The sequence below is a fragment of the Pangasianodon hypophthalmus genome, chromosome 5 (assembly GCF_027358585.1).
Source record: "Pangasianodon hypophthalmus isolate fPanHyp1 chromosome 5, fPanHyp1.pri, whole genome shotgun sequence".
NCBI lineage: Eukaryota > Metazoa > Chordata > Actinopteri > Siluriformes > Pangasiidae > Pangasianodon > Pangasianodon hypophthalmus.
The window spans coordinates 25,348,964-25,376,425 of record NC_069714.1 but is presented as its reverse complement, the minus strand read 5'-3'; the positions used below and the strand labels follow the sequence as shown (position 1 = coordinate 25,376,425).

Sequence of the window (27,462 nt, the reverse complement as noted above, 5' to 3'; positions counted from 1 at the left end):
GAATGCATTTGTTATGGTTTGGTAAAGCACAAAACTTCATCACCACAGACTTGCAGCTCTGAGCAAAGATGTGTTGTAAACATAATACAGTGGATATAAAAAGTCTACACAACCTTGTTAAAATTCCAGGATTTTGGGATGTAAAAAAATAAATAAATAAACCATGATAAATCATGTCAAATATTTTTCCACCTTTAATGTGATATAGCAACCAACAACATTCAAGTACAAACAAATAGAAACATTTTATTGGAAAAAAAGAAAAAACTTACAATAACCTGGTCACACATCCCTTAACTAATATTTTGATATTTTTTAATCCCTTAACTGGCAATTTTATTCCACTCTTCCTGGCAAAAATGCTCCAGATCTATCAAACTGCAAGGGAATCTGCTGTACACAGCCCTCTTCAAGTCATTCTTCAGGTTTATGATAGGATTTAGGTCTGGGCTCTGACTGGACCATTCCAGAACATTGAGCGTATTCTTCTGAAATCGTTCCTTTGTTAACTTGGATTCGTGCTTTGGGTCATTATTATGCTGGAAGGTGACATTTTTCTTCATTAATAGCTGTTTAACTATCCATGATTCCCTCTTTCTTGACTAGAGCTCCCGTCCCAGCTAAAGAGAAGCAGCCCCATAGCATGATGCTGCCACCATCATGCTTCACCATGGGAATGTTTTTTGGCCCTTTTTTTTTCTAGCACCAAACATATCTTTTAGATGTATGCCCAAAAATTCTATCTTGGTCTCATCAGACCATAACCCATTTTGCCACATGGTTTGGGGTGATTTAGCTGGGCTTGGATGTTTTTTTTTTTTTGTGAGAAAGCGCTTCCGTCTAGCCACCCTACTCCATAGCCCAGACATATGAAGAATACGAGAAATTGTTGTCACATACAGGGAGTGATCAGTACTTCCCAGATATTCTCTAATACCTCTAATATCTCTAATACCGTAGGTTTTCTTCTCCACTTGTACCAGCATCACACACACTACTACAGTGTTACTGCTGTGCTGTAAATAATTCACCACCCAAATAATGGTAACTGTACACCTACTAACTGGCCTATATGATAAGTTTAACCCAATACGATGGCCACATTCAGGTATGCAATATGTCTACCTAATAATTTAGCAATTCATTGTATGTGTAGAGATGGAAGTGATAAAGTGATTGTACTATTTTATGTACTATTTTCTGCCACAAGAGGGCAGACACAGACTAGGGAAGCAGAACAAGGTTTCACTGTATCTTCAGATTTAGGCTAAATGACTAATTTTAGGCACCTCTCACTTGTTACAGTGTGCATTTTATTACAGACAGGTAATTTTAAAGTTTCATACACTTTCTAAAAAAGTAGCACTCGGCAGTGCCTGTGACTCCAGTATGTGTTTATGTGTCTTTCTGAGATTGAAATAAAATGTATTATTATCAATCATCTCCATGCTTAGGTTTCTATGGCCACAGTGAGAAGCTTAACTCAACATATTAATTCATTAAGTCATTAAGAAATAACCACAATGTCCCATCAGAGGCTCCACAAAAAAAGAGAAGGTCAAATTCAGGTTGGTCCAGCACTAGCATGTAGCAGCTTAACAATGGTAAAAGGTTATAAGACTCATAAAATATCGCACTGTCATAAAATCTAACACTGAATGCCTCTTTTGTCATAAAAGAGCAGTAGGTTCTCAGGTTCTCATAATACACAGTTCTGAGGTTAAGCCTCTGGGCTACTAATTGGAAGACTGTCAAATGAACACTGAAAGATGAATCATCTAAAGAATCCAGATTAACTAAAATGGTAACAGTTGCACACCTGGCATATAGAGAGAAAAGCGAAAAAACATCTCTCATGCTGGCTTTTTACCAAGTTTATATCCTCGCCCCACTCTAATGCCCATGAATCATGATAGCTCGTTGACAGATTTACTTGGCGAGTTTGTGCAACCTGTCAGGACAGAGACAGGGAAGAAGAAAGCAAGCAGGTGTTGACTTACTTTTTAGTTTGCTGTTCTTTACCATAACACATAATCCAGACTAATTTAGTAGTGTATGACTGTAAGTAATACATGTTTACTTGGCTAACTAGTGGTAAGCTTATTTTTTCTTTAATACCTTGTTTACAGGCATAATTCAAGGCAAAATGCAAGGTTTTACTTTCAGAACTACTGCAAAGTAAGAAAATTGGTACATACAGTCCCTTATGGGAGTATTACAATGGCAAGGCCATTTTTTCCTATACACTGAAGACATTTGGGTTTGAGATCAAAAGATAAATATGAGATAATAGGACAGAATTTCAGGTTTCATTTCCTGATATTTACATCTAGATGTGTTAAACAACTTGGAATGTGGCAGACCACCTAATTTTTAGGTGAGTAAAAGTCTAGGAACAGATAGCCTTAAAGTAAGTTAAAGTAAATAACACTTTGGTTGCATGTCCCTTGCTTGCAGTAACTGCATCAAGCCGGTGGCCAGGTGGCATCACCAAACTGTTGCATTCTTCTTTGTTGCTTTTCCAGACTTGTACCACAGTTTCTTTTTGTTGTTGTTTGTTTTGGGGGGTTTCTCCCTTCGGTCTTCTCTTCAGGGGGTGAAATGCATTCTAAATTGGGTTAAGGACTAGAGATTGACTTGGCCAGTCTAAAATGTTCCACTTGCCCCCCTTTGTTCCCCTTTGTTGTGTTGTCTTTGTGTTTTGGGTGATACCTTCACCACTGCCCTGTAGATGCTGTTGGTGATGTCACTGACTGTTGTTTAGTGGTTTTTTTTCACAGCTCACTCAAAATGTTTCTGGCATCAACTGCTGTTGTTTTCCTTAGCCAACCTGTTCCATGTCTAGTTGTTAATACACCAGTGGTTTCTTTCTTTTTCACGACAATCCAAATTGTTGTATTGGTTATGCCCAATGCTTGTGCAATGGCTCTGACCCGTTTGCCCTCCTTCCTCAGCTTCAAAATGGCTTGCTTTTCTCCTTTTTAACAACAAATGCAGTCTTAAAAATTGAAACCAAGAGTATTACACTGTCATTTCTTTAAACAATCAATCTAACAGGGCACACCCGGGCAAGAAGAAACACCTTTTAGTCACATGTTCCAATATTTTTGATAACCTGAAAAATGGGTGGGTTCAAACAAAAGGTGCCACGTTCTAAGTTGTTTAACACGTCTAGATGTAAATATCAGGAAATGAATGGTGAAATTCTGATCTATTGTCTCATATTTATCTTTAGATCTCAAACCTCAAACAATGTCTTTATCTTAGGCTATAGCAAAAACAACAGACTTTGCCTTGCCGTTCCAATACTTCGGAGGGGACTGTACATGTATATTGGGCCTCATTTATCAAACTGGATACTAATGAATCAATTCGTAAATCTTCTGCAGGAGCATTTACATGAGAAATTTAAATGTATTCATGAAAATCCAGTTTGCAAAACATTTCTATCCCAAGAGAGTTCCTGTGCTTTTAGGAGACTCTCTAATGTACTGTATGTTATACTGTAAATTACAACACTGTGGTTAACCCCAGAACAACTTCCACATGTCTGGATTATAAATTAGCATTTATAGAAATGCTTCACCAACCTTTGAAGCCACAAATCCTTCCTCTGACTGGAAGTGGTGATGAACGCTGGCAGAGCAGTAGAGCTTGTTGAAGAGTGTGGTTTCATGTCTGTGATGCTGAGTGTCCCTGTTTTATTAAGAACAATCATGTAGGGTAAACATTTATTGTGCATAAATGTGAAATACACACTAAGTAGCTATGTATTACAGTCTAATATATATATAATATATCGACTTTACCTCAGTGCAGGTACAACAGCCTCAGAAACTCAGCACACTGAGGAGTGAATTTAGAAAAGATGAACAACTCTGACTTGAAAAACAATGGAATGAAATCAGAGAGATAAAGATTTTAGCAAAGCAACACTTGACTAAGTAATGTGGAGGATGTCAGACAGAACTGAAGGTGGCTGTATTTAAGACGAAGGAAATGGAAACCACGCGTGTGTGTTTGTGTGAGAGACACAGAGGAAGGCACATACAGTGAAAGCAGGAGAATGTGTAGGCTGTCATTAATCTTCACTCAGTGACTCTGACTCCAGAAAATGAAAATGAACCTGCCTTGACGATAAGCACATTTTTCATTACAGTTGTTCTTTCATTCGCCATGGCTAGACCAGTTCTGTTTTTTATCTCGGTAGTAAACAGCATACTTGTGGTTTTCATCCTCCTTGTACCTGTAGCTACACAAGGTAAGTCAACCTCTTTTTGTTTAGCTGTTGTTGTCTTAAGGCATGTTGATCATTAGTTTATTCAGTTTATTCATTTACGCTGTTTAAAATCCTGATTTTGCCATGTAAAGTTGTTCAAACTGTTGAAATCACTCCTAGATCTTTCAAGAGTTTGTTTTGTTTTCCGCTTCATGTCACTGGTTCCAAACTGTTTTTTTTTTTCATAAGTTTATAGAACTTTTAACGGTGCGCTTTGTCCTCTTGCGTCTCCCACTTGGTAGCCTAACAGTAAATCGCGACACATGGTGGTTTAGTAGTTTTTCTCAGCATGGCCTAGAAACAAAATGTTATCCAGAAACATTACATGTTTTTTCTTACGTTGAAGGCCACAAGTTGTTTTATGGGACAAATGTTTAGCAAAGGAGATCACGATGTACTTTCTGAGCATGAGAGACGAACAGCAGGCCCAACTTTCCTGTTAATTCCAAGTAGGGCATTACCACCTGTAGAATAATGAACAGTTATTGTAATATATTTAAACTTCATAATATTATTATTATTAATAATAATAATAATAATAATAATAATAATAATAATAATAATAAACCCATGAATCTGTCTATCTATCTATCGATCGATCGATCAATCAATCGATCGATTGACTGAGCATGGACTATATTCATATTTGGCTATCATATTCTCTCTCTCCTTAGTAGAAGTTAGGAAAACAATATTTTGTTTATGAAGGTCTGGATTGGTTTAAACAGCATTTAAACTCTTTGTTGCCATTTCATGTGTCAAGATAAACCCTCAAGCCATACCAGAAGAGAAACTGCTTTAATTGCTAAACCTGTATTTCATGTAACAGAAGTAATAGAGTTTCATGGAATCTAAGTTGCAGATGGAAAATTATGAAATATTTTATACAACCAAGTTCTCTGGATGAATGCATATTCAGAGCCGATGTGGCTATATGCTTGTATACATGTGTAAAAAAAAATGAACTAGCCCTAGGAGTAAGACTTGTGTCTATTTATTGATGTCATTTAGCTTTGTTTTAAATCTTACTTTAGACTGAAAAAAAAATCCACTACTGAAAATATAGGGGAGCTACATGTGGTTTGGGTAGACTACATTTCGTGTGACACACTTAAACTGAGCTAGATTGGTATGGTCAGGAGCATGCATTTGCAACACTTTTTGCAGTAAAAACCTCAGATAATAACATCAATCAAAACGACGCATGACTGTCAGATTTTCAGTGCTGTCTTCTTCCTCTGCTTACAAAAAAATCCAGACTTTTTAAATCAAATATCAACAAAAATCCATGAATGTTTGGTTTGGTTCAACATGAAGTAATTTTTATTGCAAAATTATTTGGTGGTCTTTTAAGGATAAGTTGAATTTCATCTGCTTCCTGTAGGTCAGATTGCTTCGTGTGTCCCTGAAATCAAAGTTCGGAAGAACACTCTTTACACGGCCTCCAGTGAAAGCAAGTTAAACATCTCTTGCCCTGTGACATATTGTGAGGAGATTCCTGCTGTTGGATGGATTAAAATTGATAATAAAAACAATTTTATACGCATCAGTGGAACAAATCAAGTAACAATTACACAAGAACAAACAGGATTAAAAGACATTACCTCACACATGATCTTCTGGAACATATCAACAGATGATAATGGCATTTACAGATGTATGATTTCCGCATCTAACTTTTCATTAGAGAGCCACAACATTAATGTGAATGTTTCAGGTAAGGAATGGATTCAAATCTCTAAAATATTGGAAATTATTGTTGATGCGGGTGATAGTAGTTAGAATATAATATGAACTGAAAATAATGCAGTTTAACTGTCTTCCATAGTTTCCAGCTACACCACCAATACAACTAACCCTGATAGATTTACAGAGAAGCTGCCAAGCTGGCTTCTGTATGTCTTCATCTGCTCAGGAATACTCGGCCTGGTCATGATTGTGATGTTGATCTCTTTCCTGTGCATAAATCGATGTGAGTGTTGTAACTATGCATTATGAGCTGTAATGTAAAATTGACCATTCTACATTTAATAAAACATAAAACCATTTTTTTCTTTTAGGTTCAGGAAAAGCTAACAGCCGCAGACACAAAGTAAGCCTTATGAGCACATGGTATAGTTTCTTACTCATTGTTTAAGCAATGTTAAAAACATTTTTTTTGTCCTCTCTAGAATGCAACATTCTGTCCAAAGCCACTGAGCGCCACCACATCAGGAAAGTCCCAGGAAATTCCAGAAGAGCAAAGTAACATCTATGATACGCCTACAGATGATTTATATTCAGACGCTCTGTATACAGGGGCCAGTCAGGAATGCACAGCGGTCATGGGGAATGGAAACCGGAGTGGTGACGGGTCACAGCAGATTGTATACGCCACTCTTCAACATCCCACAGCCCAAAAACCTTCTGCAGTCCGCCAACAATCAAGAGAACAGCTATCAGAGTATGCATCCATCCGAATTGGCTAAAAACCTCTGGGTGTAATTTGGGAGAATTTCAGAATTTCAATCCATGTTTAAGAAGAAGGGAAATCAGAAGTGGTGTAAGCACTGTGATATGCAAAACAGGAGTTGTAGTTATTGAAAAGTGTTCTCAGAGCAGAACATATAATTGGACCCTTTCCAGAGTAAAAGAATTTCCAAAGGCCCCACTTATGATCACAGCACAGGTTCTACTCATTCAGATGTAGATATTATAAATCGTATTATATATATATATATATATATATATATATATATATATATATATATATATATATATTTATATATATATATATATATATATATACAGAGTACTGTGCAAAAGTCTTAGGCACCTTATTTTTTTTAGTACAAACTTGGTTATAGATTTTTATTTTATGACTTCTACATTATTAATTCAGTACAAAAACTTTTTAGATTTCCAAACATTAGTTTTCCAGCACAAAAATAAATGTTACAGAAAAATGTTTGTATATCAGAAAAGAAAGCAGCAGATTACATAAGAGACACTTTTCAGACAAAAAAAATAATGAAGGCTGCTGGGTTTTGCTGCAAAAATAAGACGCAAGAGTGACCGTCAAAGTCAGACAAAGTCAGAACTGTGGCTGCTTCTGCAAGATGCTCAGTAACACTTACAGCTCATTTCCTTATAAAACTGCACACATTGTACCGGAGACTACTATTTTTTTTTAAAAGCAAAGGATCGTCACACCAAATATTGACTTTGTTTCATTTATTACTGTTTACTGCTCTTTATAGGATTTTTTTTAAATGTAGAAACATTTAATTTCATTATTTTTGAAGGCATCTTTGCTCAACAGCATTTCTTTGCATGTGCCTAAGACTTTTGCACAGTATTATATATATATATAATTGCAGTTAAACTTAACATTATTAATATTTTTTTGTAATGACTGAGGTTTAGATTAACCCCTTTCATTTCAAGTGACCAGCCGATTTGGCTTACCTTTATGATAACTAAATAATAATCATAAAAACCTTCATACTAGCTAATAGTGATCTCCACCACCATCCTGTGATTTTAAAAAAGCAATACATGAATATACATCACTGACCACTGGGAGCCCCCAGGCCTCGCTTTGAGAACCATGGACTTAGAAGACCAGTCACTCTCTGCTCTGAGATGTTTCAGTAACTAAAAGCCCTGTTTCCTCAGTGATATACAGGATCTTGATTCTGGTTTGTTTTTTTATTGCAGTAATGCAATGTGTGATTTACATTAGGTCTGTATTTGCCCTACTAGGGGTATATATTGTACATATGAGTGATTTCATGATTGCCGTTCCATTTAGCACTTGTAATTCCTAAAATGTAAACTTTTTTTGCTTAATTTTTCTGAATCTGAATCTAAGAAATCATGCATTTAGATAATAATAACATGTTAAGCTACACTAAACTACCCTAAAGTGTAGTTATAGTGGGCTGGGACTGGGAAAAGTTTTGGTCTTGGTGCTGTAGAGGTTTTATTAAAGTTATTTATCTGAAACCTGCATATAGGTTGCTGTGAAAGATACTTTAACAATGTTTAAAATGAGAAAAATGTCACCTGGTCTTTTATCTTGAACTGTCCAGTTTGGGTCAATCTGTGCCCACTGTAGCCTCAGATTCCTGTTCTTGGCTATCAGGAGAGGAACTTGATATAGTCTTCTCTTGTTGTAGCCCAGTGGTCTGAAAGGTTGGCATATTGTGTGTTCTCAAATTCTTTCCAGCTCACCATGGTTGTAAAGAGAGATTATTTGAGCCTTCCTGTATGCCCATTTTCCTCTGACGGCTCTCACCAACAAGGTGCCTGTAGAACTACTGCTTGCAGGATGTTTTTTTTGTTGTTGTTGTTTTTCGCACCTTTCTGTGTAAACTCTTGAGACTGTTGTGTGTGAAACTCTCAGCATATTTCTGAAATACTCAAACCAGTCCACCTCTGCCACGGTCACTGAGTCACTGAGTCACTTGGATCACAGTTTTCCCCATGATGTTTGTTGTGAACATTAACTTGAAGCTCTTCATCTGTATATGCATGATTTCTTGCGTTGCGCTGTTGCCACATAATTGGCCGACTGCATAATTACATAAATCAGTGGTACATATGTTCCTAATAAAGTGGCAGAGAGTAGTATTTATAAATGTAATCTCAGTGGGACACAAATAACACCCCACTCTTTTTATATATTTACCAGTGTGTTTATTTGACCTACGGAAACAGTGAGTAGTGGCCCCTGCTCTAGTTTTAGTCACTTAGTTGTAGTCAGGGTCTTATGTAAACCCCTTCACACATCACAGTGGTTTGGACACCTCTTCTCTCTCCTTAGCATGCACACATAGTAAAACAGAAAGCAACCAGTGTTTGTACCTTGTTACACAGTATGTTCACAAACTCCAAGAAATGTGCAAGGTTGGACCGATTACATACCATCAGTGTAATATCGTATATTTGTACATAGTATGTGTGATTATACTGTGTGTGTGTGTGTTTGTGCGTTTGCAAATGCAATTTTGTTGGTTATCATCACAGTTCTTTAAATACAGCACAGACATGAAGCTTCTGCTTTTAAGTGTATATATTGACAGGGTGAATAACTCAGCTCTGCATTTTTTATGTTTTCTACATTTTTAAAATCATTTATTGCTCTTCACTCTTTGTCAAAAATGTGCTATTGAGCTGCTACCAATTTTCCATCATCAGAACAGCAAAATAAAAACGTTTAATGCTTCAAAGAATGTTATTACAGTGGTATGTTAATGCTGTTTTTTTTTTTTAATTCCCCACACATAGTTTTTTTTTTTTTTTTTTTTTTTTAACGGAAATTGACGTTTCTGTTTTTGTGATAAATGCGTACAAGTCAATGGAAAAAAATATGAGCAGTCAAACTGGTGCCTCATCTACAGTTTAAGGTGGATGGGTGTGGAGTAATAAGAGCTAAGCGCATGTACTGAACACAGAATAGTGTTATGATTACTAAGCCTGGACAACCGTTAGTGCCTTCACAGTGGAACTTTCCAGCTTCTACTCAGTACAGGTTTTCCACCATGATGAACAAACAACAATTCATTTATTTTTGTTCTGTTCACAAAATTCATATAAATATTCATAAGATTCTACTTTTCACTCATGTTATTGCTGAGAATATCATTTGTAATGAAAAACTTTGTTTTAAATTGAAAAAAAAAAAAGCCAAACAGAAGCATTTTCACTAGTGCTCTCAGACTTTTCAACCTCACTGTATGTGTGGTGATTATGAGAGAGAATGAGAGAGAGAATATTGGCTGCATATTTAGAGAAATGAGGTGATATAGACAACAGAAAAGAAAGAGATGGAGAAGTGGGAGATGACTATAGCCCAATGTTTAACTCATCCAAAGCTCATTATTATTATATTAATATTATTATTATTATTATTATTATTAGTAGTAGTAGTAGTAATAGTATAAATAGAAGAAGAAGTACCTCATGGCACATTTTAACTGGCATCTCCCACTTTCTTGCACAATATCTATGTGCCTTGTTTACAAGTTTGTTTCCACTTATCTTTTAGGGACAAGCCCCCTAATAGATTTACATTAGATTCTCTCTCTCTCTCTCTCTCTCTCTCTCTCTCTCTCTCTCTCTTTTAACACTTTGCACTGTGCTATCTTATTGTACTTATGGTTATCAGTGAATGTTTGTCTTTTTACCACTATTATAACACTGCAATTTCCCTTGGTATCAGTAAAGTTTCCATCTATCTATCTATCTATCCCAGACATCCTGCTCATGGCCATAAATAACCTCAGATGGAGCAGGAATAGAAATTCTGACACATAAAGTATTTTCACCACTTCAGAGGAACCACATCTGCATGGGTTTTTAGCACTTGACAATGGATTATGCATTGCATTATCATTGCTGCCTGTGTTATGTTTGTGTGTTCGTATTAACTGTTCAATCTGTGTAGCGCTTTTAACAATGGCACAAATCCAGATATAGATTTAGATCTCTAATGAGCAAGTGACAGTGGCAAGAAAAAACCCTTACTAAGCAGTGTACATTGAGGAAGGTTTGAAATGCAAACTGCTGTACTAAGGTGTTTGCACCCATTTTGGTTTGTATGAAACCGCCATGCAGTTTGAGCATCATGCACAAGGCAGCCTGCAAGGTGTACTCTTTCCACATGTATACATTTGAGGGAGGATTCCACTGAAAATCAGCAAAAAAATGGCTGGAGAAATGGAAACTGAGATGACGTATTCCATGAAATATTTTAAACTCGTCAACTTGACATAAAAAAATGGACAAAAAGCAGTCCATATGACAGATCATGCCTGTTGGAATACACTGCTTTGCACTGGCCAAATGTAGTGCTGCTCCGGATCCACATAACCGAGCCAACCCAATGCTTTTTTTTTTTTTCAGAAAGCAGCCCAATACCGGATCTGACCAGTTTTATGAATCTGCGCCAGACCATATTTGCAATCTTTATACATTGACAAAGAATACTGTTGACACTGGTCTATTGGTGCAAGTCCAAATGGCAATTATAAATATCTGGCCCGTTTGTAGTACAGACCTGGCTCAGTAGTGGTTCAAACTCAAATCAGTGAAACCAAATTATCCAAATATAATATTATCTAACAAAAACACGCAAACCTAAAACCACAAACTTGTTAAAAAGTTGATAATGCAGATTTATACCTTTATACCGCTCCTACTATTTCTCTCTACTGTGTTCATTAGCTGAATGGTCAAAAGCTAAATTGTAACGCTCATGAGCTTGGAGATGGTAAAGGCTCTTTATGAACTGCTCAACCATCTGATGCCAGGTTAATCCATCTTATGACATGTTGGTCGACTGGTTGTTATCTTTGTTTCAGATAGCAGTAAATATAACAGACCGAACCAAAATATTGGCAATAATGGGGAATAAAACATTTAATTTACTGTATGCTTTATGCTAGGGGGCATGGCGGCTTAGTGGTTAGCATGGTTGCCTTGCAACTCCAGGGTTGGAGGTTTGAATCATGTGTGTGTGTGTTCTCCCCCGTACTTTGGGGGTTTCCTCTGGGTACTCTGGTTTCCTCCCCCAGTCCAAAGACATGCATTGTAGGCTGATTGGCATCTCTGAATTGTCTGTAATGAGTGAATGGGTGTGCCCTGTGATGGGTTGGCACCCTGTCCAGAGTGTCCCCTGGGATAGGCTCCAGGCTCCCCCTGTGACCCTGTGTAGGATAAATGGTACAGAGGATGGATGGATGCTTTATGCTAATGCTATAATATACTATATTTACCAATATACTGTAGTATATTGCAATACAATGTGTAGTTACCATGCATACTCGATAGGGGGCGTACCTTTATTAAAATACTTTTGCAGTACTTTTAAAGTACTTTTGTGGTAATTCATTCTTTTCTAAGCTCAGCACGAATGCGCACACGGACACGTGAGGTCTAGAGCAGAGAACACACCACACACAGAGGCGCACACACTCTCTTTTCCTCCCACACACATGCACACATCCACACATTCCTCTCTCTCTCACACACACATAAACACACGCACATACACACAACTATTCTTTGTCTGTTCCTATTTAGAATTCACTAATTATTTTAGTTCTCAACTAAAATTTAAGTTCATTTTGACTTATTTTGACTTATTTAAAGGTTGGTGATTTTAATTATTTAAAAAGAGGATATTCTATGAGACTGATCATTTTATGGGACTGGTTAATTAAATTTGCAGTGAAGCACTTATATTGCTGGTATGTACCTTGCATTTCCAGTGCTTTCTGTATAAACAGAACCTTTTTCCCCCCCACAAATGTGACTCACATGTGTGGTATCACTGATTGTTCCATATCATATCATAACAGCTGATTGGCCTGGACTTGGTGCACATCTGTACTGTGGATGCGATGGCAGGATTATCACATGACTCTTATGTTTATCCAGCTTTCTGTCAGGGAACATGTTATGAATGTTTTGGTGGGTTCATACCAGTTGTCATGAACATTTGTTTTACACAAATCAGACCATTACCAAAATTCTTTAGTCAGATCTTAAATGGGTTTTAATGCATGGTATATGTTAATGTGATTTATTTAAGCAGTTGCTGAAACATACTGCTGAAACATACTGCTGAAACATACTGATATGAGCATATCAGTTGTAGCAAATACCATTTTTATGAATAATTGTACCCAGAGGTAGTGTATGAGGAGAAAAAGCACTGGGTCTAGAACATTGTCTTGTGGAACACCAAACTTTACATTTGCATGCATAAAGAAGTCTCAATTAACATTTGCAAACTGATAATGATCAGTCAAATAAGCCCTGATCTAAACAGAAAGGCTGTGTTCATATTACCAGGTTGAAGTGACATAAATCACATTTTCTGCCTTAATGTGTCACAGATCTGATTTTCCAGAGCTGTATGGACACAAAAGCAACAGCAGTAATTATTCTGAGTGGAAGGATGGGGAAATTGGTGACTAATTTGATATTCACTTGTTGTTGTTGTTGTTGTTGTGGCCTTCCAATTGAGTAATAGAGTACATTAAATAATGGTATTAACTGCTGTACTCAAAAAGGGAATTGGTTTGAAAATGTCTGTCACAGACAGGAGTTAGGAATTTATATTTACATTAAGTGATGTTAACAATGATCCATAAGCCAAAGAAAATATATCTAAAGATATGCACACTCCCAGACTCCTAGCAATGCTACGCATAAGCGCTGTAAAATGTGAGCTAGGACATATTTCACACAGGCAGCACGCAGACACCTGTAGCTTGGTGTTTTTTTTTTTTCAGCCTCTCATCACACCTCAGCTGATGCACACCCATCCTGCCTGCAAGCAGTTCCACCATGCACAAACACGCTTCCAGGAAAGCAAAGCGCTCACGTGCCAGATCATCGCTTCAAGGTGCTAAAACTGCCACTTTCAGTCTCTGGCAAGGTATGATTTGGTGCGACACCTTTCACGAAACTGTACATATTTTGTATGCGACATAAGCAACAAATTCAGTTCTATCAATATGCAGAGACTTCTCTGTCTGAGAAACAGGGTTCGGATGCAACCCTTACAAAAAAACAGTTATGAGTTTAAATCCCTACCAAGCTGCCACTGCTAGGCCCTTGAGCAAGGCTCTTAACCCTTAACTGCTCAGTTCTATAAATATGAGATAAATGCAAGTCACTCTGGATAAGGGCTTCGGCTAAAAAAGCTGTACAAAAGCATTTTGTACCCTGAAAGTGAACATGTGACATTATGTGAAAAGAATTATTGTGAGAAAATCATCTGAGCAATGAAACCACACACTCTGCAGGTGCAAAAATTCACGTGTGAAACACATGTGAATTGTCTAAAAACCATCTGTGAATTAAATGAAAATCAAAGGATAGATCAGCAGACAGATTTAACTAGTTTAGGTAGAACTCAAAAAACATTATACATCAATATTGGAAAACAACAATTATCATAACTTGTGGATTGCTAGGGACTTTAAATGGGGAGACTAAAACAAGTTACTGAACTGTATGACAAGGCATGTGACTAAGTTTGTAGTTGGCTGAGGATTTTGGTAGTTTGTAGATGTGACATTTGCTGAAATCTTAAATTACGGGTTCATGCACAAATAGCTGAGAACAAAACTCTACATACACTTAGGCTAAAGATATGTCATCATTAAGAGCGCACCTATGGCTGTAAAATGTCCTACCTTTAGAGACACTGCCTTTTTGCTTTGACACCATGGAACTCAGCAAGCTACTTAGCTAAGAGCTCAGAAAAAAATGTGGCCCTCCACAAGTCTGGTTCCTCTTTAGGATCAATTTCCAAACAACTGAAGATACCATGATCATCTGTCCAAACAAATATATGCAAATAAAAATTCTTGGGACCATGCAGACACTGCATTGTTCAGGAAGAAGACACAAAATCAACCCCAACTGAACCCCAAGACCACAACAAAGGGACCTGTGAAGGAGATGGGGCATCAAGTACCAAAGTATATACATCCACCATTAAGAGAGTACCACAAGGCTATCATGCCCTTACTCTAAGACCAGTAAAAAAAAAGCCAGACCGAAGTTTGTAGGTGATCACCAGTCTTTTGGAGGAGTGTTATCTAAAATTGAACTGTTTGCCCATAATGATCAGAACTATATATGGAGTCTTTTTTATCATAAGAACCCCAACCCAACTGTGAAGCATGAAGGTGGCAGCATCGTGTTGTGGGGGTGTTCTGCTGGAACATCAGAAAATTGATGGCATCAGAAACTTCAGAAGGAGGAAGATCTAGAAATACTGAAGCAACACCTCAAGACATCAGCCAAAAAAATGAAAACTTGGCCAAAACTGGGTTTTCTAGCAGCAGAGTGATCCTAAGCATACCTCCAAAGTTGTAACAAAATAGTTTAAAGCCTACAAAGTGAAAGTGTTGGAAAGTTACACAAGTTCTGTCAGGAGGAATAAGCAAAAAAGTATTGTGAGAAGCTTGTGGAAGGCTACTCTAAGCATTTGATTCAATTAAAAGGCAATCCCACCATATATTTACAATGTGTATAAAAACATCTAATCCACTGAAAATAAGTTTGAATGTCTTTAGCCTAGATGGATGTAAACTTGTTGTATGTAAACTTGTGGATTGTAAACTTGGTTTCAACTGTAAGCATATACGCATCTATGTTTGTCTTTAAATCTCAGTCGTGTCTTTGAAGAGATGTCGGGTTTCAGTTCACATCAAAGTTGAACTAGACGTACACAGGAAGTGCTAACTTTCTCCCTCTATTTATGTAGTGCACAATGAGCTCTATAGATCTCTAGAGAGTGTGTGGTTGAGAATCAGGTCTCATAAACTCTACTTGTGCTTGTAGATTTCTGCTCCTGTGATTCACCTTCTGCTGCTGTGGATAGTCTGACATGGACACCCTAAAGATTTTCACTTCCCAAAAATAATTTACGCCCAACTCTCACTCTTGCTTTAGTGCATAATCTCACCACTCACTGGATATTGTATGCTTGTACATAAGAACTGCTGCTGTAATTATAAAGACCGTCCTGCGCTCATCCCAGCATTCTTATTCAAAAGCTGTTCATACTAAGCATACTTTTAACACACTTAGTAATGTTTGACATAAGATTACACATTTCTAGAAGAGAAATGATTTATAATCCTACTATCCAGTGCCACCCAGAGGGGGATGGGTTCCCTTTTCAGTCTGGTTCCTCTCAAGATTTCTTCCTCATGTCATCTTAAGGAGTTTTTTTCTTGCCACTGTCACCTCTTAATTGCTCATTAGGCATCTAAATCTACATTTGGATTTCTGTAAAGCTGCTTTGTGTCTTATTTCTGATCTTAAAAGCACTGTATAAATAAAACTAGATTGAATTGAATGGTTTATAGTTCAGATTTTGAAAGAGAGAATAAAAGCAGACTTAGGTGTGGCACCGTTCTATTATGTATGGGACAAGGTTGCATTTGCAGAATATCTTATTTGGTGCAATGTGAATAACTACTTAATTACATTACTGTATTGGCTTTATAGATGCTCTGTAGTCCCTCTTACTAAAAGGGATTTGATCACAACACAACAATGATGATTTACGTACAAAATGTGATAGATATGATGTATTAAATTTGCATGAATTGCAGAGGAATAATGAATATTTCAGAGACGGTGGTGGCGAGACTTCCTCATTCCCCTCTGGTTGAGAGTGTCCATTCTTTTCACTCACTTCCATCAAGATTACTTCTCTATATTCTGATTTAAATCTCACTGTCATCCTCCACTAACAATCTGTGGTGCTTCAGTCTGTAGAAACAGAGTGAGCATGTACTATGTTTTAAGATTACATAAAAAAACACTGCTCAATCAGTGTTAAAATATTGGATGTGTGGTAATAAATGCAGGAGGAAGTCTTCTGCTATATAAACTTTCATACCACAACCACACACATAGTCCATTCAAGACCACGTGCTTTCTATGAGCTCTGACAGGAGTAAATTTAACTCAGATGATTTTCTTATGTGCAAACCACACAGTTTCTCACATCAGCCTGATTTCCTCTTTCAGTAGCACCTACATTATTTTCTGGGGCAACAGGGGTCATGATATCACACTGAAATACTTTTGGCAGCTTAATTTGAATAAACTAGACAGAAAGAGGAAAATAAGACAAATGAAGGTATGCTGTTTGTGGAGTTAGTCAGGGTTAGTGTGTGAGATTGGCCCTATACACAGAAATAACAGCCCTGTAGGTATAAACTGCTTTGGCTTTATTTTCTGGGGACAAGCCAATGTCAAAAGGTGTCATGACATACATACAGTTTAAGTAAAAAAAAAAAAAAAAAGGTCTGTCTCAATGCCTGTACAACTGAACCGGAACATAAAACAGGGAAGCTGCTTGTCGTATGACACACATATGACATATATTTTAGTGCCAGTCAAATAATAATTCTAGGTTCATTCCAGGTTACATTCTAGTGAAATGTAGTGCACATAATAACTTAATGATGTACTAAAAACACCAAAAAAAGGAAGTATACGTAGTGGTGTATGCTTTTTGCATTTGGCAGTCTTAGCCTGCTCTATGGACCAGAAAGTGCTAGAATTATTAGTCAAGTCTTTTGTGAATAGTTTTTTCTTAGGTAAAGGAGCAGATCTAGAGGGTTTATGAGCATATAGTGTTGTGGTGACCTGGGATGTTTGGTCGCTTTATATCCCAGGGCACCCCCATGTCTGTGTTACCTTCTGGCTCTCCTTTTAAGTTACGCTGTTATAGCTAATATTGCCGGAGTCCCTGCTTGCACTCTGCACACAACGTACATTGTCCGTAACCATTACGTGACAATTAGCATACCTAACAATCTCAACAAATCAGACTTCATGCGTATGTGTGTGTGTGATTAGGCAATTGTTAGTGGCACCACATCATGACTTCATGATCAGACTTCATGAATTTCCTGGTCACACAATTGCATGTAGCACACAGTTAAAGAAAGGAATTATTTATAATTGCACTATTCACTGTCACCCAGATGAGGATGGGTTCGCTTTTGAGACTGGTTCCTCTCAAGGGTTCTTCCTCATGTCGTCTCAGGGAGTTTTTCCTTGCCACCTCAGGCTTGCTCTTTAGGGATAAAGTTATCAATTTAAAATTCATATCCTGAATTTATATATTGTACAGGAATAAAGCTTCTCTGTGACAATGACCATTGTTAAAAGTGCTATACAAATAAAATTGAATTGAATTGAATTCATAGTCAGGACCTTGCACAACATCTAACTTGCCTGAGTTCTTTGACATAAATACACCTGACATCACAACACACAGTCAATGGTAAAAAGATTTTCCTTTGCATGCTTTTCCACTTGAAAGAACTTTACTTGAAATGTAGCTTTTGTGCTGTAAAAAGGTGTTTTTACAGCTTTGTAAATTTTAGATTTTTCGCATTTCTCTTCTATAAATTGTTCAGGAATATTTCATGTAGATCTTTATATGTTTATCAAATTAATAGACTAGCTTTACAAATATATAGAGAATGTCATGTTGAAATTAGTGTTTTGGCCTGTAAACATATGCAAACACAATGGAATGCCATTTGAAGCACAATATTAACTACATAAATATGACACAATTAATTAATTAATTAATTAATTAATTAGATCATCCCTTTAAACAGTTGAGATCAGTGGAGTGACCATGTTAATGAGAGCCAATGCTTACACAAATTTTATATGGATGAAATTATGTAAGCAGATGTGTGCTCAATCAGCTTGTCCAGCAAACTGTAGGCATGTTTTCTTTACAGGAAAGCACATCAGATCAACCAAAACATTATTTTATTGGCACAGCACCTCAAAATCACAAAATAAAAACATGAAAAATAGTCTACATCCCACGCAAAAAACACCGATTCGTGACCTTGCTTTAGTATCTTGAGCCAACATTATGTTGTGTGCACAATTTACTGTGTTGGTGCACAATATAAAATATAAGATAAATATATTTGTGACCTGTCCATTCACATGCTGCAACTCTAAACCCTGCCTAAGGTTTACACTTTCTGCCACTGTATATCTAGTGCATCAAGGAAAAAATAGGATGTGCTGGATCAAATGCTATTTTATAAGCTGCCAAGTTGAATATGGGTCATAGTGCATACTTTTTGGAGAAGCAGCATAAAACAGTTTTTTCTGAAAAATTCCATTCCACTCATTTCCATCTCATCCTTAAAAGTTTAAAAATAATAATAATAATAATAATAATAATAATAAATTCTAATACATTGGACTACTGATCAGCAGGTTGCTAGATCAAATCCCAGCACCGCCAAGCTGCCACTGTTGGGCCCTTGAGCAAGACCCTTAACCCTCAACTGCTCAGTTGAATAAATGAGCTAAGTGTAAATCGATCTGAATAACAGCCCAATGACAAATGACTTAAAGGTAGTGATCATAAAGGACAGTTTGTGTGTGCGTGTGTGCGTGTGTGTGTGCATGATTGCTCTTACACACTAAGCAGATACTAGGGGTTTAACAATCAGGCTTGATTTGGATCAATGCACTGAGTTGGTATTGACTTAATTTCCATTCTTAACCATAAAGAACACAATATACAAGTTGCCAGTAAATAAGAATTGCTGCAGTTGGCTGTCCAGTAGTGCCTGAACACAGGTAAGTACAGTCCTGCGGTCACTGTGGGCTTTAGCAGGCTGAGCACTGAAAGGAGAACAAGCCCCTAGCTTTCAATACCTTCATGACTAAAATATGTTCCTCAAAACACTCTTTTATGAAGCTGCTGAGATGATACGGTAGTTATTATGAGGGTTCGAATCCCGCCTCCATCCTGGGTTCTCCCTCTGCTTTAGGGGTTTCCCCCAAGTACTCTGGTTTCTTCCCCAGTCTAAATACATGTGTTGTAGGCTGACTGGCATTTCCAAATTGTCCATAGTGTGTGAATGGGTGTGTGCATGTGCCCTGTGATGGGTTGGCACCCTGTCCAGGGTGTCCCCCTCCTTGTGCCCGAGCCCCCTGGGATAGGCTCCAGGCTCCCTGTGACCTTGTGTAGGGTAAGCGGTACAGAGCCCACAGGTGAAGTTTCTTCATCTATTTTGTGACCCTGAAATACTTGTGGAAAAAAATCTTGTGGAAACAATTCTATGAGAGTCATTGTTGAAAAGAAATCAATTAGCTTTGACCATTGTGGCCACAGGAGCCCAAGCATTAAGATGATTCACAATATTACACTTTTCTTTATGCATAAACACATACTGGAGTCACTATAGCATTGTGACATTGATGTACCATTAGCCTGCATCACCTTAAGCGAATTCTCAAAGTGAAGAGACTTTTCCCCCATTCCCACCAAATAGTTAATTAGAGGTCACATATTAAGTACAACATACTAAGATGTGGGATCAAGTTACAGAATTCTTGGCCAAGATTTTTTTGTGGCCTTGAAATATAAACATGTAACCTCTTTATATTAATTCTTGGTCACACATCATTTAAAAAAACCCACTATGTCACCTCAGAAGCTATGTGCTCTTGTAATGTTAGGCGTATCTCAAACACTCATGATTGACTCATCTGGTGTATCTAGAAATGTCTTCTCTTTGTAACTAGACTCACATTGCCCTCTGCTGTTGAAATACATGACATGACAACCGACAGAGTATTTGTGAAAAGATCATCGGAAGTAGCCAAAAATGAGTCACAAACAAAACAGTACACCATGTATTCATTTAATTTTATTTACTGTTCTTAGAAATACAACATATTTCAAAAGATATTTTTATTTGCTAACACTTTGTATTTTGTAAAAGTGTACTGTGGGAAGTGTTAGAAAGCCTTCCTGTATTTGTTGGTAAGTCATGTTCTTCTTTCTTGCACTACATTTACATTTACATTTATGGTATTTGGCAGACGCCCTTATCCAGAGCGACTTACAAAAGTGCTTTGAAGTCTATCAAAAGTACATTCTGATATTGGCTCACTAGGTCACAAACTAGGAATACCATCAGTCCAAAACTCTGTTGGGGAGGTAATAGAGAAGCACTCAGACAATACATTTTTTTTTTTTTGTAAGTGCTAACTTAAGTACTTTATGAAGAGGTAAGTCTTTAGACATTGTTTGAAGACTGCCAGTGACTCAGCTGTTTGTGCATCTAGGGAAAGTTCATTCCACCAGCTTGGTGCCAGAACAGAGAAGAGTTTTAATGCATGCCTTCCTTGTACCCTGAGAGATGGTGGGACCAGTCGAGTGGTGCTAGAGGATTGGAGGGAGCGTGGTGCAGTGCAGGGTGTGATAATGCTTTGAGATAAGTGGGACTGGTCTGTTTTTGGCTTTGTAGGCAAGCATCAGTGTTTTAAATCTGATGCAGTAGCTACAGGAAGCCAGTGGAGGGAGCGCAGCAATGCGGTGGTGTGGATAAAATTTAGGAAGGTTGAAAACCAGTCGTGCAGCTGCATTTTGGATCAGTTGCAGAGGACGAATGGCACTCAGAAGCAGACCTGCCAGGAGTGAGTTGCAGTAGTCCAGTCTTGAAATGACAAGGGACTGAACAAGCATCTGTGTGTCCTGTGTGGAGAGAAATGGACAAATTCTTCTGATGTTATAAAGGAGAAATCGACATGAGCGTGTCAGATTAGCAGTGTGAGAGGAGAAGGACAGTTGATTGTCCATGGTTACCCCAAGGTTGCGTGCAGTAGGCGAGATCAGAGAATTGTCTAGGGAGATTGCAAGATCCTGGGATGGGGATGAATCAGCTGGGATGAACAGCAGTTCAGTTTTGCTGGGATTAAGTTTCAGCTGATGAGCACTAAATTGAGCATGCTTGGGAAATGTAAAGCACTTATGAAACACATTATAAACTAGTTCCATATCGAATGATACACCAACCTTGGGGTAACAACGTTGACTTTTGCAAATAAAATAGCATTTACATCCCCTTTATTAGGAACACCTGTACACCTGCATATTCATGCAATTATCCAATCAGCCAATCATCCAGCAGCACAATGCATAAAATCATGTGCAGTCAAGAGCTTCAGTTCATGTTCACATCAAACATCAGAATCTGGAAAAACAAACTGTTTAAATAACCACTCATTACAACCGTGGTGAGCAGAAAAGCATCTCAGAACGCACAACACGTCAAACCTTGATGGGCTGATCAAAGTTTGAATACCTCTGCTGAGGCTACAGCAACAGAAGACCACATCAGGCTCCACTCCTGACAGCCAAGAAGAGGAATCTGAAGCTACAGTGGGTACAGGCTCACTGAAACCGGACAGTAGAGATTGGAAACATGTCACCTGATCTGATGAATCTCTATTTCTGTTGTGACATGTAGATACTAGGGTCAGAATTTGGTGTCAACAGCATAAATCCGTGGATCCAACTTGCCTTGTGTCAACATGTCAGGCTGGTAGTGGGGGTGTAATGGTGTGGGCAATGTTTTCTTGGCACACACTGGGCCTCTTAATACCAATTAGGCATCATCAGAATGCCACAGCGTATCTAAGTATTGTTGCTGACCATGTGCATCCCTTTACGGTCACAATTTACCCATCTTCTATTAGCTACTTCCAGCCACGATAATGCACCATGTCACAAAGCAAAAGTCTTCTCAAACTGGTTCCATGAACATGACAAAGAGTTCGGTGTACTTTAGTGGCCTCCCTAATCACCAGATCTGAAACTAACAGAGCACTGTTGGGATATGGTAGAACAGGAGATTCTCAGCATGAATGTGCAGCAATTACGTGATGATATCACATCAACATGGACCAGAATCTGAAAGGAATGTTTCCGACATCTTGTGGAATCCATGCCATGAAGAAATGAAGCCGTTCTGAGAGCAATGGCGTCCTACTCATTATTAGTATGATGTTTCTAATAAAGCGGCCAGTGAGTGTATATCTCAAAATTCAAAATATCTGCCATCAGGAATATACCAGAATTGCTCTGGTATAGTCTTGCTGTCAATTTACAGGTACTTTTTTTTTTTTTATAGTGAAGGACTGTTAAATTCGAAGTGCTTTTATTTTGTTTACATTATTGTCCCACAATTACCATACCTGTCAGCTGTGGTGAAAATAAAAATGATGTTCATCATGCATTTACTTATAATCAGTCACGGTTGTGCCATATTCTTTCCCCCTTTTTAATAATGAATTATTTAATGGTGCTTCATAAAATGTTCAGGATATTTAGGAAGATTGAGATGCATTTTTTTATAATCTCAAACCTGACTGATACTTTTCCAAAACTTTGTCCTAGTCTTGTTTTGATAGCTCCTTGGTCTTCATGCTGCTGTTTTTTTTTTTTTTCTTTTTTTTTTTTAATGTTCTCTATCAAACTCCAAGGCCTTCAAAGAACATGTATATTTGTATATCAATTCCATTCAACTAATTATGTGACTTTTTATGGCAACTGGTTACACCAGAACTAAATCAGGGGTTTCACAGCAACAAGTTGATTATTTATATATTTATTTATGTATTTGTTTGTTTGTTTGTTTGTTTATTTATTTTATTCCCTCAGTTAAATATTACGCAGTATTTTGTATAGAAACATAACATATAATTAACTCCATTTCAGTTCCAAGTTGTAATATTACAAAATGCAGAAACATTCAATGGGGTGAATACTTATGAAAGGAAACACATGGAAACACACACCTACCCACTGACACACACACACACACACACACACATCAACTCACACCCGCAAAATAACACGTAACGCTGCTGCACACACTCTGCACTGTGAAACTGAATACACACATACACACACATGCATGTCATTATTTTGGCCCACAGTTTTGAATTTCTATCTTTTGCAAGCATAGAAAGCCCCTGAAATGTTAACCCACTTTTCCTTGTAGTTAGCTTGTGTAAAACGTGTCTTTTTTATTTCTTCTAACCCGACATCTGAGAGGAAATGATGAGCTTCCTGTTTCACTGGTGACTGTCAGGACCCAGTGATCTTGCTAATCATTTCTTGGTTAAAATATTCTTAGAGCTACACCAAGGCCATCTTGAATCTTTGCTTTCATTTTTCAGCTATTCTATTAATAATTTGGCACCAGATGATTTCTTCTGTAATAATATTCTCACTTGATGATCAACAGTGTACACATAAAAACCACCACAATATAATACTATTCTACTTCAGCCTTTTCTGTGGCCACCAAAGACACTTAGTGTCATCTATTTTAATTTTTGGTGTTCAGCTATTTTGGTATTGGGAGGAAACTGTTACTTGCTTTTTAAAGAATTCTTACTTTCTGTTTTATGTGCAAAAAAAGTCAATGTTCTCTTTTTTTCAGCCTGGCTGTTCTGAGCAGTTTGGGGATCCAAAACCAGGAAGTGAAGTCGTCTTTGCCTCAAATAGAATAATCTTATTTTTACTTATTCCTAGACAGAGAAAAGGGGGAATTTTAAGACGTCCTGTGAAAACATCACATTATCTCATATCTCATGGCCTCATACATGGAAATTCCTCTTACACACACACACACACACACACACACACACACACACGGCATCCACACTGAACACCTGAAACGGATAGAGTGTCAACAACTGAGAAAGCATCATGTCACAAATGCAAATGATCTGGATGCATTTTTTATTTAATTTTTTTTGCATATGTGGAGTGATGCTATGAACAGTGTCTCAACGGTGGTTTCCTTAATATAGAAACATGATGGTATAATTGGCATCATACTTGTGAAGGGTGATGATAAATGCATTTGCTTTTTAAAATGAAAAAAAAAAAACCCCAGCTGTTTAAAGAAACAGCTAAAACGTGCATGTGTCTGGATAAAAATAACTTTTATGTGCAGGGGGGTTTCAGTTAGAGAGACATTGCATGCGTGTTTGTCAGACCTGTGTGTAAGACCATATGCAAACCACAGACCAAAGGAAATAAAAGGAAACACAAACACCCTCTTGTTGGACGTTTTGTACACTCTCTCTCACTCCCCTTTTCTTTCTCTCCCTCATGCTCTACTTTTCCGCCGGTGATGAAAGGAGGTGGGGTTAACTGTACACTTAGCACGTCTTACACCGTGGGCTATTTCTTTAATTCTTCACTTGATCAGACTGCAAATTCACACTACATACGCAAAAGGATTCAGATTATGGGAAATCTCTCATGCTTCACGGGAAGGTAGGTCATCAGAGAACGTATTTACTCATGATGTACATAAACAATAATACAAACATCATTAGCATATAGCTACTACGTCTATAAATGTGATGACCGTGAATACACTCTCAGAAAAAAAAAAACGGTAGTAAACTGTACTCTTCCTGTCACTGGGGTGGTTGTGCATGTTGTGTACCTTTAAAGCTTTACTCTAAAGGTACACTATATCCACTGTAATCCAGGTGAAAGATACATATTAATGATACAAAAAAAAGATGTACCCTTGATGATACCACACCAGTGACAAGGAAACGTACAGTTTAATACTATTTCTTCAGAGAGTGTGCCTGTGGCAGTACTGTCTTGTTGAAATAAAAATGTGACAAAATATGACAAATTCCACCCACTCAGTGTATCTAAACTGTCTATGGTGTTCAGCTGTTTAATCCTGTATTCCTGTCTCATTTCCTTAGAGAAAGCAAACATCAAGGCGATGGTAAGAATCTTTTATTTCTTCCTCTTTTATCCTTCTACATTAAAATACGTGTTAATAGCAGAATGTCCATGAAAGTAAGGCCTATAAAGAGCACACACAGCCTTAAATGAGTTTGGCCATCCAACTGACAGCAAAGTTTGTGACCCTGGATTAAATGTTTGGTCTTATCTGGAAAAATATATATATATATATATATATATATATATATATATATATATATATATACATTTCTGAAACAATGTTGTGTCATCACTACATTGTGTAAAACCCAGCCATGTGGTGCAACAAGGCATTGTGAGACCACTAAGAAACCTGAAGCACGCTGGAAAAATAAGAGATTGTACAACGCACTATGCGATGGTTTCTGATCACTGATATTAATTTAAGCTAATTACCCTCAATAACATTAGATTAATGTTTAACATTTCCTGGCAATACGTCAACAAAAGGTCCACACATAAGTAATATATTAATACTTAACTAATGCTTTCGTAATGATGAATGAATAATAAAGCATATACAGCCAGAACAGCCATATACGAATATCAATTAATAATGGTATTTGTTAAGTATTAACATCTTAACACATTTTGTTAATTAATATCATGACTGCATTAATACTATTAATAAAGTTTATTTACATTATGAAATGTGTGTTAAGCCAAAAGATAGGCTATAATGTAAGTTCTGGTAATTTGACACCCTTTAGTACTTTTCCAGCATGAAATATTGAAACATATTGTTAAAGTTTCCACAGTTTTTTTTTAATATCACGTCTACACACAACTCTAAGCGTAGGTTTGGCCTTAGGAACTACTCTTATTAGCATGTGCCTATATGCCAATATCACGTTAATATAATTGGGTTGATTCTGGTTATGTACAATGTAAAGTTTAAATTAACTTATCTTTATTAATACTCTAAGTTATGATATTAATGAAGAGAATGAGTTAACAAGATGATAATACTTAATTATTAACATTATTAATGGGTATTCATATATGACCCAGAGGCTGTTAATGTATACGCTTCATTATTTCTTGGTGCGCTAATTAATTACAGCGTGTATTAATTCATCTTTATGAAAGCATTGGTTAAGTATTAATGTATTGCTGATTTGTGGGTCTTGTAGTAAAGTGTTGCCATTTTCCTTAATTGTCAGGTAGTAGACAGGCACTATGACTTGTGATATAATCCGGAAAAGTTTCACTATTCAGCCGAAAGGTTTCATCAGTTCTGATAAAGTTCAGCTGAAGAACTGATAAAGACTGATAAGTGATAGATCATCTTTAGGATTATAAGACAAGTCTATTTGCTTTGAGTTGGAAGACTGGTTGACTCAGAAGACTGCAAATTTTTATAGTAATGTAATGTGGACTTTATAATTAATGCTCTCTCTCTCTCTCTCTCTCTCTCTCTCTCTCTGATTGCTCTACTGACTGCAGCAGAACAGGTGAGGATGCTATACTGAATAAACACACATAACTTTGTTTTGAAAATTGCTGGTTACAAGGATGGGGGTGGAGCAAAAAAAATCAACATGATCTCATTAGAAACACCTGAATACAACTAAATGAAACAGATTGTATTGCGGTTGTATTTCTTTTAATATTATACAAATGGTATGATGTTGGATGATAAGTTTTGAAAACTGAGCCCAGCTTTTCCTTAGCCTTAACCTATCATTCATATGACTTCAGTTGTACAAACTGTTACAGATTTTTAGTAAAACTTGCGTGATTAAGAGAAGCGAGTTCCCACCGACAATTATTAATAGACCTACTTATGCAGAGGGCCATAATCTTAAAACACAATCACAATCACTTTTTAAATACGGCGCCACACCCCAAAAACAGGTCTAGACATTTTTATTCCTGGTTCATGGTAACAGCAATTAACAGCAGTTACATTTCATCATTTTTGTTGTATACATACTGATGGACTGAATGATTGATGATTATACTGTAAAGATGAACAACATTTTACTTCATGATACTGAGGCCAATAATAATCTAATAATCTAATGTCTGTCTCTCAAACGTGCTGACT

General features: G+C 37.2%; 1 protein-coding gene across 1 annotated transcript; it reads left to right on the top strand.

Moving 5' to 3' along the window:
• Window positions 1-4,038: 4,038 nt before the first annotated feature.
• On the top strand, window positions 4,039-6,976 carry si:ch211-214p13.8 (B- and T-lymphocyte attenuator). The gene is made up of 5 exons (XM_026913006.3): window positions 4,039-4,261; window positions 5,664-5,996; window positions 6,108-6,251; window positions 6,340-6,371; window positions 6,451-6,976. Exons 1-5 carry the CDS (start codon window positions 4,177-4,179, stop codon window positions 6,745-6,747), a joined length of 891 nt encoding a protein of 296 aa, XP_026768807.3. The 5' UTR covers window positions 4,039-4,176; the 3' UTR covers window positions 6,748-6,976.
• The last annotated feature ends 20,486 nt before the right edge of the window (window positions 6,977-27,462 follow it).

Excerpts from the sequence above, each read along its gene's own strand:
- si:ch211-214p13.8 (XM_026913006.3), top strand. The coding sequence starts at position 4,177 with ATGGCTAGACCAGTTCTGTTTTTTATCTCGGTAGTAAACAGCATACTT. Across the intron at positions 6,252-6,339 it reads TTTCCTGTGCATAAATCGAT|GTTCAGGAAAAGCTAACAGC; the intron begins GTGAGTGTTGTA and ends TTTTTCTTTTAG. Across the intron at positions 6,372-6,450 it reads CTAACAGCCGCAGACACAAA|AATGCAACATTCTGTCCAAA; the intron begins GTAAGCCTTATG and ends TGTCCTCTCTAG.